This window comes from Sturnus vulgaris, chromosome 13 (assembly GCF_052056855.1).
Source record: "Sturnus vulgaris isolate bStuVul1 chromosome 13, bStuVul1.hap1, whole genome shotgun sequence".
Taxonomy (NCBI): domain Eukaryota; kingdom Metazoa; phylum Chordata; class Aves; order Passeriformes; family Sturnidae; genus Sturnus; species Sturnus vulgaris.
Window position 1 is genome coordinate 14045070 of NC_142255.1, and position 12067 is coordinate 14057136.

The 12067-nt window shown below is 44.3% G+C and overlaps 1 protein-coding gene across 2 annotated transcripts in view; it reads right to left on the reverse strand.

Annotated features, from left to right (window-relative positions):
• AGBL1 (AGBL carboxypeptidase 1) overlaps positions 1-12067 on the reverse strand; it is a 266522-nt gene that overhangs the window by 236580 nt on the left and 17875 nt on the right. For both annotated transcript variants that reach the window (XM_088172621.1, XM_088172620.1), the window contains exons 2-5: positions 10569-10632; positions 9152-9298; positions 8030-8161; positions 5586-5679 (exon numbers count right to left, since the gene is read on the reverse strand). In XM_088172621.1, the coding sequence (XP_088028747.1) occupies positions 5586-5679; positions 8030-8161; positions 9152-9298; positions 10569-10632 (437 nt within the window). The remainder of the gene's footprint in view (positions 1-5585; positions 5680-8029; positions 8162-9151; positions 9299-10568; positions 10633-12067) is intronic.

The window sequence follows — 12067 nt, forward strand, 5'->3', positions numbered from 1 at the left end:
TGAACCTTGCACTGAAAGCACCAGTTTCAAGATGAGAAAACAGATTCTCAGTTGTATTCTAACAAAACAGGTTTTATAAAAAAGTAGAGTAATATATATATAAAACCCTATATTTAAAGCTATTTACAGCCTCAGCTTATATCTTCAGCATTTCCAGGCTCTTCATATTTTCCTTGGTCAATCTGACAATATCTGATTAAATATGGCTTTTAGCTTTAGATATGCTCTCTTGATCACCTTGGCATTTCTCTTTTCACTTGCATGAGCTCCACTTCCTGTAGTCAGTAAAAATCTTCTCAGCTCCCACTGTGACAGAAGTATGTGATACAGGAATCACTTCATGGCCTGAGCACTTATCAGCAAAGAAAAGACACCTGTGGTATTCTTACTCCTCCTGGGTTTTGAGCCCTGACACCAGATGGATCTGAGTCCACTTTAAAAATCTCTTTAAATGCCCATTATGCCACTTCCAGGTTGCCCACTGCAGACTCATCCTCCACTGCACAGAGAGAAATAAATATTTTCAAGATGCCAAGTTTCTAGAGGCAAACATTTACCACAGGTGAAAAGAACTTGCTTCTTTTTCCCTTCACTATGTGAGGAATCCAGATATCCACCTCAGGTGAAATAGAGTTATATGGGAGGATTTCCTCCCTTTAATGAAAAGGGAGATTATCAGCAAGCATTTGAAGCACGGGGACTATCCAATAAGCACCAAACATAAGAAGAATTGTGATCAAATGTCAGAAGTGGGTAATGCTGGACATGAGCAAAGGCAGATAATTTCTGCATATCACATTTTCTAGTGAATTAATTTGGCAGCATTCCCAGACCTTTTTTATTCACTTTCCACTTTTAATTAAGTAGTCAAACTTTACTGGAATAGGCCAATGTAGAAAGCCAAGTATTCTGAATACCCACAGAAAGAGTTTTTATTTCTGATGAATACTCACTCTTGTTGTAATCTTTCATACGAGGTTTATGCGAACACTTACCACGAGCCAGCTCTGCTCAGTATGATAAATAGATGTACTCATAGAGGTTTGAAAAACAAAGACATTTTAAGAGACTCTCCAAATTGCTTTAATAAAACTGCAACAACCTTTTAAGAGCAGAAAAGGAAAACACAATGGAGGGAAGGACCGATGCACCAGTCAGCCCACCATTTGCCATTTTCTAAAGCACAGGTCTTCCTCTTATGAAAGGAGAATTAATTCTCAGGGTTTTGTTTTCAGTCTCTCTGATATCTGTCTTCAACATGAGGAATCCTAGAAGAGCCTGCACAACATGTAGCCACAGACAACCACGGCCTCCAAAGCTACTGGTGAGGATACCTGGTGCCTGACAACCTGGACAGAGTCATGCAGAAGAGACCAGCTCCTGGCTGACTGGAGAGCAAACACTTTGCACTGTCACATTCCACAACCCACGACACATCCAAACACTTCTCAGAACAAGCTGGGAAAACAAGCAACAGTGTTGAAAGGGACACAGGAAAGTAGGAGAGGGGTAGAAGCTGTGGAACATACAGGGAATAATAAGGATGAAAGGTGAAAAGAGCAGTGATCATTGCACTGTGTGAGGCATCAGAGACACTACATTAGAGAAGGTGTTGATGGAGTGAAGATTTGAGCATCCCACACACAGTCCTATCAGATATCCCTGCTCCTGACATAAACAGAACTGAGAAAAGCAGAACATCATCTGGCTTTATTTTAAACTGGCCCTGTGAAAGGTATCAGAAAACCTTCTCTGCAGCACAGCACCATGAGAGATGGGCAAGACAGCCTTGAGTCTCTGACTCTCTTGGATTTCACAGTGGTTAACTCAAGAGCTCTCTACACCTCAGAGAGTTCCATGTTTTTTTCCATTTAGATTTTACCTCAGATATGGATACTTCTCGAGAGATCCACAGTCATGGCACCAGCAAGCTGAAGACCTAAAATGCCAACTAAAGCCAATAAAGCCCATGAGTCACAGTCTCAGGGGAATCAGAGCTACTTGGCATATACCCAGAGAAGGTCAATTGGAGCATGGGGAGACTATTTCTAAATACCCCAGAGCTTTGCCACTGGGAAAAATAAATAGAACTATGTATCTTGTTTCCACATCTTAGCAAGCTAAATAAATAGCTCTCACAGGGCACTCTCCAGGGCAGATTCTTAAAGTGACCTTGGCCCTGCTGCTGCCCAGGACAGGGGAATGGGGGTGTGCCCACCAAAGAAGTGGTGCATTTTCAATGCTGCATTCCTGGCAGCTGATCAGAGAGGCAGGGTAATCTCAGCTCCCACAGTTGCCGGCTGTTCCTTCCCAGCAAAAAGGCAAACCATGGTGGCACATAGTTATGAGGTGGAGAGAAGGTATCAAGAGCAAATACAAAGTGAGAGTCAAAGGGTTTCTGGGACAACGTTGGAGTTTTCCTCCTAGGCAGGTTAGAGACTGTGCTGCCTACAACTTCCATACTGATAGCCAAAAAGAAGAAGATGTTTTTTGTGACCAAGAACCACACCAAAACACCACACTCCCAATTTCAGCATAGCCACAGCCACTTTGGGAAGAGCTGCACCAGTGCCAGATAGCTGGGAGCACATGCTGAGCTAGACAAAGAACATGACCCTTTTTTATCCTCTCTCCTCAGCTCAGAAAACTCATCCATAAGCTCTTTGTCCCAGGAACCCCACAAATTTTTCGCTAGAACAAGTCAAATCACGGAAGGACACTTTCCCCACATGGACCCACTTCCATTTTCTGACAAACTGCAAAGATGCTTAGAGCTTTCAGACTGCAGCTATTTCCAGGCACTTGCTAATGCTGGGAGAGAAGATCTGTAACCCACTGTATAGTCTGTTCTGGTCTCAAGACCTAAATTCTTATCAATAATATCTCTTAAAGCCACTTTCCACAATGAAAGCAGCACTTCTAAGTGAACTACAAACAAACAGAAACTAGTGCCTTTTAATGGGTTGCAGTTGTGTTTTAAAACAAAACAGGTCTGTGTGGTTCTTCTGATGTGAAACAGGCTGTCTCCACTGTGCCACTGAGCTTCTCAGCTGCCCCTAGTTATGAAACAAAAAGACACAGCTCTGAGCCCTGGGCAGTCCAGCTGAGTGGCCACCAGGCTTGAGATGATTTATGGTTCCTGTTCATCAGATCAAGAGTAGCTGGGAGCCAAATCACCTTTTCCTGTGAGCTGGGTTCAGCAAAGATTGTATGTGCCTTTTGCACACTCATGAAAAATATGTTTTAAGGAGAGCACAAATATTTTAGAAAAGAAAATTAGGGAACTGAACTAGCAGTGAGAGAGCTCAGATAGACAAAAGTTAATGTACAACACACCTTTTTTTTAAATGAGAAACAAATTCAAGCTTTTCAGTAATAAAAAGGCTTATTAGCTATAAAATGGAATTTACTGACAGAAATTTCGAGTTTGCTTTTCTGGTGTTTGGGTCTGTATTCCACATGGAAAAAAAATTTCCACAGAAGAATTCAAAACAATTCTTGTGCACCAGATACAGGGAAATAAAAGCTAAATATTGCATATTGACAATGTGGAATCACTGAAATCAAAAGCAGCATGTTTCTCTGATTGTTTCCCTTAGAACTGAGTATTTTAGAGCACTTTACAGACTACATTTACAGCAACTCTCAGCAACACTCCCTGCATCTCCAAATGTATCTCAGCAAGAAACCAGGCTAGAAAGGTGTGAGAGATACCAAGGTTTCCAGTCAAAATAAAGCACTTTTGCACAAAATTCATTTTAAAAACCTTTAGGCAGCCAGTCCTATTGCTTAACAGAAAACTGATACAGGCCCAAGTCCCATCACACACAGATCCTGGCCTACCACTGAAGCAGAACTAACACTGTTCTAATCACAGCCAACACTTCACAGGAAGGAAAACAGGGAATTCAGTGGAATTTGCTTAATTAAGCATGGTCTTGGACCCATCAATCACTTTTGGTTGCCTCAGAAGCCAAGCCCAGCTCCAGGTCTAACTCATCCTGGGCACTCCTGTCATACATAAAGCAGCTCTCCAGGCTGCCTAAATCTTAAAGTTACTACATGAGGGCTGAGGGGAATCTTGAAGGATGCTCAGATATCCTAGGAATAATATCTCAGTGGTAGTATTCTTAGAGTTGGGTAATATCCAAAAGCTCTGTATAGGAAACATCCTGGTATCCCCACGTAGAGGAATCTCAGGTACTTTGTCTAAGAGAGAACTGAGGCTGTGAAGCAGTTCCAGGTACTTGGCACTGTGCTAGAAAGCCAAAAGCACAGGCAGAAGTGACTTGGCTCCCATGAACAAAGCAGCTGCAGGAAGCTGTGCATCTGCTGAGCCCCCTAACTATCTTATTTAGAAAAGCAAACTTTTAAAAAAACTGTGTATCTCCAGACATGTAGGCAGAGGAACAGGAAGAAAGCTGCACTTAGCAAACAACAGTACTGTGTGTTGATGTGCAGCTCCAGCACTGGTGGCTGGTGCAAATTAATTCAGATTCCTTACCAGCTGTTGTGTTGTATGATATTGAGAGAACTCGTACCAGTGTTTGATGATAGCAACAGGATGGACATGATTTAATGCATCCAGGGTCACTGGCCTCCATTTCCAGCTAAGCAAACAGTGGCCAAACTGCTGAGCTGTGGCTGTCCATCCTTCTCACCTTGTGCTCTACCTGAAGCTGCTTCCTCAGTAATCACCAGCCATGGGCCTCACCCATGTCAGGTCCATGCAGAAGCCACAACTAGCTGAATGCTGCTGTCCTTGCTGACACATGCCTGAGCAAGCAGGGGCAGTGCCCCACAAGCCATTGCATGTCTCAGCAGGAGAACTGGCAGGCTCTGTGTGGCTTAAGCAAATGGGATTGTGTGGGCACAGCTCACAGCAGCAAATTCTTCCTCCTGCTTTTAAAGAGCAAGCCAGAGATACTGGCGTGCTTTGCCCTTCTGATACAGATGTTTTCTCTTACAAAGTTTGCCTTGAAAGGCACCTGAGGAAGTGGTCAGAACAGACAACCTGGGGACTAACATTCAGCATTAAGACGAAGACATAAAACGGACTTGATGTCTTCAGAAAAGAACTATTTGAAATATGTGGGATGGGCTTAAAAGCAGACGCAGATTAATACTAGTAAGAACTGTCATACTTCAAAAATATCATGATGACCAGGTCATGACTCCCTGCAAATGGAGGATGAGGCAGCACTGCCACGATTCCACTCTACCTACCCCCAGGCTGTGGTGGCAGGAGGTTCTCGCTGAGTGGGAGGCAGGAGTGGCTTGTCTGCTGCCAGCACATGCTTCTCCAAACCCAGTTGTGGCTGGGAAATGAAGGAAGGTACCTTGCAATCAAACTGCCATCGCTGTCTAGGGCACACTACAAATAAAGGGCCACCAGCATGAATCATATGATGAATCACAGCATTAACGTGTCCTTCAGGGAACTATTTCTGCCTCTTAAAAAACCCTGCAGATTTAAAGTGAGTGGAAACTGCATACATTTCCGATTTCTTTGCCTCTTCAGGTGGAACCAAAATTTTATTTCTTGCTGTCCTGGAAAGATGAGTTCCCTTGGGGCTACTGCCTACCTGACCGTCCTGACGTGTCTCTTGCTGTAGGGAGTGATGACTTTGAAAAGCAGCTCCATGGCTCCATTGATGCCAAGCATAGTTCCCGTGGTAACTATGGCAATAAAAGGGAAAAGCAGTCAGCTCTGAAGCAGGCAGCTGGCAAACATTGCTTAGAAGAGATGTGGGGAAGAGTAGCTGCCCCTGGGGCTATGAACTCTGTGGCATCCCATCTGGACTCCAGAGGACCCCTAACAAACACAGAAAGTGAAGCACAAAGCTGTCTGTGGACACAACCTGAGCCAAAATCAGGTGTGAACCAGTCCTGCAGCTCCTTCACAATTTTCCAAAAGCCCCCTGACCTGTAGACATTGTACTCTCCAGAGAACAAATCCTAATTAAATAGGGTCTTCTCCCAGAAAAAAATGACAGAGCTCAAATTCATCCCACATTTCCTACATGCAACTCACTGAGGGTAGTTCATTTCATAGGGGCTTAGAGGACAGAGTTTTCCTTCTGTGCTATCATTCAGCAGAGTGGAAGTGGGTTTGGGGGGTTTCTGAATGCAGTTTAATTTAATCCAGGCCAATTTTCCCTTTAATTCTTCACTTTTTAACACACCAGGAAGTTTTATAGATAGATTTTGCAATCAGTTCCAATACCCAATGCATAGCCTAGGTGTTTAGCCAGACCTCCCCACTATGAGACAGGATATCTCTATGTAATGAAGGAAGAAAAACAGCCCTGAAATATTAAATGGAAGCAACCAAGGTGAAAGGATCAGTAATCAACAGCAGGCAGAAGGAGCCCTGGCTGCCTGCCCACTGCTGGGTTTTGGCTGTTTTGTAGATATCTCCCAGTGGTCATCAGAGAGCTGCCAGAGGGCCCATCATCTCCTGCTGTCCTACTGTGTCCCTGCCAAGCTGTCCTGTGATGGAAAGCCTTGCAAGGCCTGCCAGCTACATTCACACTGCTTGGCAATTCATTAGAGACAGGGTGGTGGACAAGGCTGCTCGAACTCATCCTGCTCCAGAGCAGGATGTGGGCAGCCACAAACATCTGGTGGCAGTGAAGAGAGCAACCCAGAGTGGGGCATGAGGTGAGACAAGGACTCATCTTCATTGTTTTCATACCTAAGCACTCTCAAGAGTTTTGTATGGTTTTGGCTCCCCTTAAGTTACACTCTATAATTTTTAAGGTCGGGAACATGTAATCCCCTGGTCTGATATCACACCCACACAGATTTTCACCTAACTTCCCCTGAAGCTTCCCAGCTGGGCCACAGAACCCACGACATTAAAGTTATTAATGAAGAGTACTGGAGATACCTGGAGAGTAACAAAGATGCTCCAGGAAAGGTTCAGAGCTGAGGTTCTGAGGTCTGACATTAACAGAAAGGAGGCCAGGCTGCTGTGTGCACCCTGAAACCTCTGCAGAAACAGCAGCTGAACTGAGTGCAGGTGCACTGAAGCAGGGAGCAGGGAAGTGGGCAGATCATCATTTTGGGTGAGGGGCAGCACAGGGTCACTGCACAGCTGTGAACCCAAATAAAGGAACATTTCATCTTCTGGCTTTGGCTGCATTTTCAGCCACGCTCAGACTTTCAAATACTGCTTATCACGGGGAGAGAGGTTGAGTGTTGAGGCTTGGCTGCTTGCCTGAGGAAGCCCAAAGCATGAAGCCAGCTCCTGTCCAGGCAGAAGAGACCTGCAGGAGAGCTAAATCTCAGGATGCACATAGCAGACTGCAGACAGGATGGCCATCAAGAATTATCTGCTGGGTGAGGGATGTAGGGAAGGAGAGGAAAGGGTTAGAGTGAGCAAAGGGAAATTTGTGCTGATGAGCTCTGTGCTTTATAGCACGGAAAGCCGGTATGAATCTGTAATGATCCCGAGAGAGAATACTGGAAATCCCATTGCTTGAATCATTTAACATGAGGGCATTGCCAAGCAAGAAAAGCTGGGAGAGTGCACATCTGAGGGGATACTAGTCAAAAGACCAGGATCCAGCATTTGCTTCCTGGGAGACCTTGAATAAGTAATAGATTTCTCTCTCCCTCTGCTTCTCCACCCTCATGGAGCTGCTCTGAGGATCAATACAATCAACAATAGTGAGACATTTGGCTGTTATGGTAATGGGAATTGTATAGAGACTTAAGGTACCCAAGTCTCAGAGCAAAAGAATTGACTGTCTATATTCCAGAATACGAGATCTTTGCCATGAATATTTTTCACTACAGCACTTTTATTTCCATAGCTCGCAGATGAAATGTACTTTAAAGGCTGCATAGGCCCCTCGAGGAGCACCTTTTTCTAAGGTTGTTCTGGCTTTTGTGCTTTTCTGTATATTAATGGTGCATGCAGGCACTAACCCTACCAGGAATAATGTTTCTTTGCATCGAAATGGCTAAAAAAGAACCCTGGTGGTTGTCACACAGAATAAAAGAGGAAAATTCTGACACTCACCATTAGAAGCACAAACCTGCAGGACCCAGAGGCAGTGGGTGAGGTGCAGGTGGTGGCCCAGGTGTCTTCTTGCCAAGCTCAGTATTATATCAGTGGCTTCTGCCTTCTGCACCTTAAGCCCAAACTTCCTATCTGTGAAAAGCAAATGAGAATTAACTATTTAAAACTACTGCAAAGGCCACGTCATTGCAGCTGTGCTGCTGAACATACATTTATTAAGTCTTGTAACTCAAAATCTTATAAGAAAGGTATTCAAATGTTTTAATGAGTTAAACCAATATTAATCTCACTGGAAGGGGGTTTACTTTGAGTCACCATATATGAAACATAAAATAGTCTGGACTGAAAAAGACCTTTAAAGGCCACTTAGTCCAAATCCCTTGCAATGAGTTGCACCAGACAAGGTTGCTCAGAGCCCTGTCCAACCTGACCCTGCATGTTTCCAGGGATGAGGCATCCACCACTTCTCTGGGCAGCCTGTGCCAGTGCCTCACCATACTTATAATGAAATATTTCTTCCTTACATCTTATCTAAATCTATCCTCTTTCAGTTTAAAACCATTACCTCTTGTCCTGTATCACAGTGGAACTAGGTTGGAAGAGACCTCCATGATCATCAAGTCCAACTCACACCCTAAGACCTCAACCAAACCATGGCACCAAGTGCCACATCCAGTCTTTTTTTAAATACATACAGGGATGGTGACTCCCCCATCTCCCCAGGCAAAGGATTCCAATATTTTATTACTCTTTCAAAAAAAAACTTCTTCCTAATATCCAACCTGTATCTCCTTCAGTGCAGTTTGAGACTGTGTCCTCTGGTTCTCTTGGTTGCTGTCTGGTGAAAGAGATCAATTCTTACCTGACTACAGCCACCTTTCAGGGAGTTGTAGAGAGTGACAAGGTCACCCCTGAGTCTCCTTTTCTCCAGGTTAAACATCCCCAGCTCCCTCAGCCGTTCCTCACAGGGCTTGTGTTCCAAGCCACTCACCAGCCTCCTTGCCCTCCTCTGGACACACATATCAACAAGCCCTACCAAACTATCTGTCCCCTTTATCTACTGGAAGGCCACAACGAGGTCATCACCCCCCTGACCCCAGCAGCCCCCCAGCCCAGCAGTACCTCGTTGGCCCACCCTGGCCAGCAGCCGCAGCAGGGGCAGGAGGGTGCCGTGGTCGGGTGGCTCTGTCCGTGCAGCCGTGGCCAGCGCCTGCAGCAAAGCCTCGCTGCCCCCTTTGCTGACCACGTAGTGAATTCTCCTTCCAGTGCCTGGGGAAGACAGGAGAGATTGCTCAGAGCATCCCTTCCCTGAGCCACAGCTGACACAAGCCCTCCGTGCAGGGAGCACACGGAGCTTCCGTGGCCACCAGGCGATGTTTGAGTGCCATGAACGCACGAGCCTTTGCAGAACTGCCCATGGAACCAGGACAGTGGCCGTGGATCCCAGGATCCCGTGGAACAAGTGTGCTCTGCTGCCTGTCACCACGACAGTCCTTGCCTCTCCAAACCCACGTGCTGCAGAAGTTTTTCACTCTGCATTGCAATGTGGCAGAGAGGAATAAGCAGAGACACCGACAGGTTTCAAAGCAGCAAAAGGCTCAGTGATCTTTTCTTAGATACTGGAAATTAAACAAGGAAAGAACTAAAGCTGCACTGGGCTTCTGCCAAATGAAAAGGAATCCTAGGGAAGCCTTGGGGACAGCTTTCAAATAAATGTAGGTCTCCAAAGAAACCACACTCTAACCCTGAGAGCCTTACTGTGTTAACAAACATTGATCCAGGCTCTGTGGTTGGGGGATGCTGCTCGCTCAGCTCCTAGAGGAGAGCAGGACCCTCTGTTCTCCATCCTTGCACCCAGCTGAGGAACAGGGCTGCAGGGATCCAAAACACAGCCCCAGATGGACAGGAGATGTCTCTGGTGGGGCTTCCAGAAGTGGGGGACCCAGGATGAATCAGCTCCCAGAGCCTGGCAGCTTAGTTGGGTTGAGAATTGTCAAGCAGATAATTTTTTTCTGGAGGGGCAAAAAGGAAAAGGAACTTGATTTTTTTTTTCAGTTCTTTTGCCAATACACTTATTTTTTCGTGCAGCTTTGAGCACATAAAGCAATATCCATTCCCTGCAGGCCCAAGGTAGAAGTGCCTTTTGGAGAGAAGCTGAACTCTCTACTTTAGAGGGTCCCTGGGCTCTGAAAAGTCAGGTTCCTTTCCCTGTCTCTCAGTTCCTCTCTCCAATGGCACTGGTGAACATTTCCAGTGGTTGACTGCCAGGGATTATGAAATACTTTGCAACCCATGGGCATCTTCGAAACTAAAAAGAAAAAATTGAAACTTTCTCTGGTCTCTTTTTCTTTTCTTTAACACATAGCATAAACTCAGTTTTCCAAACACAGCAGTAAGGACTGTTGATCTATAATTTATTTTTTTTTCACCTTGCAAACACCTGGTCTAGTTTAAATGCAAGTATGAATTCCCTGACTTACTTGAGGACTCCCTTTCTGCCCTAGCCCACAGCCATTGCCCCAAATCTTTGCTTCCTTACCCAAAGACAGCAAGTCAGTGAGGACACTGAGAATGTTCAGGATGACATCCTTGTCATGGGAGCTCTGGAATGGAAACACACCAAATTGATGTATCAGTTCACAACAGGACACTCTGTGCTGCACAGGGCTGCAGTGGATCATGCAGTGCAGAGGTACTGGGATCCTTGTTTGGACACTGAGCACTTTTGTGTCGTCTGGACAGTGAATATGTGGAAACATATTAAAAACACATTTTAAAAGCCTCTAACATATCATACTACACAGTATTTAACACACAGTAGCATTTCTGTAGAACTTACATCTAAATTCTAAACTAAAGCTCTCTTTTTTTTGTTTATCTGGCTATCTCAAAGTTGAGGAAATTCTGTATCACATAGACACGCTAAATGTGAGGTGGTTTTCCATGATAGAACCTCTTATTATTGGAGTTGAAGAACAATATATTTAAATTATATTAATCCTATCTACAAGGAAATTCTCCTGTCTCTTCAGCCACAACCACATAGGAGCCTTGAATTTGAAGAGAAGAAAAATTCCTAAGCTTATTTTTAAACTAATATAATTTGATTTTAAGACCAAGTTGCCACCACACTTTGACATGACACATTCTACTTTAAAGTCACTTTAAATTTTGCATTAGAGGAAATAAGATATAATGCATTTGAGAAGAAGGAAACACATGATATTTGCCATCCATCTGTGTGATATACTAGACCCCTTCTTTAATCCTTCTCCAAACAGATTTCACTGATGTGATTCAAGAATTAATAATTGGTCTGCATTGCAATTTGAGGGATTTGGGTTAAGACCTGGATGTATTCATGTCTGAACAACACTATACGAATTTCTAATACAATACAGAACTTGCATTTGAATAGCCTTGGCCCCAAAGAGCCTTAGGATCACACAAACTATAATGGAATAACTTTATTTTCAATTAAATTATGACAATAAGATAACAGCTCACAAATATATGGCTCCTATATTTCTGAATGTTGAACTGCTTCAGAAACTTCACTTACCATGTAACTTTAACCAACCAAATCGATTCAACCATTCTCTGACATATTTAACATCATGCAACTGTATATTTAAGACAAAGAGTCAAGAAATAACACCTAGCAAAAAGAAACTCCAGAACGAATATTAGGGAAAATCTAATTCAGATCTGTAATAATGACTATTCATGCAAATGGACCCTTTTTTCCCAACGGATCTCTGAAAAAGTCACAGCACAAGCTGACAAGGTGCTGAGGATTGTGTAGCTAATTAGGGAGCTGCAGGTCACACCTCCTCCTTTGTTACAGCTGGGGAGGGTGTGCATTGGGTGAGACACGGGGATGAAGCAGGAAATTGATCAGTCTGCAGTGAGAGCAGGTGACTGCCAGCCTGGAGAAGCAGATTTCCACCTCTGTGACAGAAATCCTGTAGGATGCTTGGGAAGCTCCCTGCAACCAAATCTCCTGTATTGGAAAACTGTATGTGCCGTTTTCTGCAT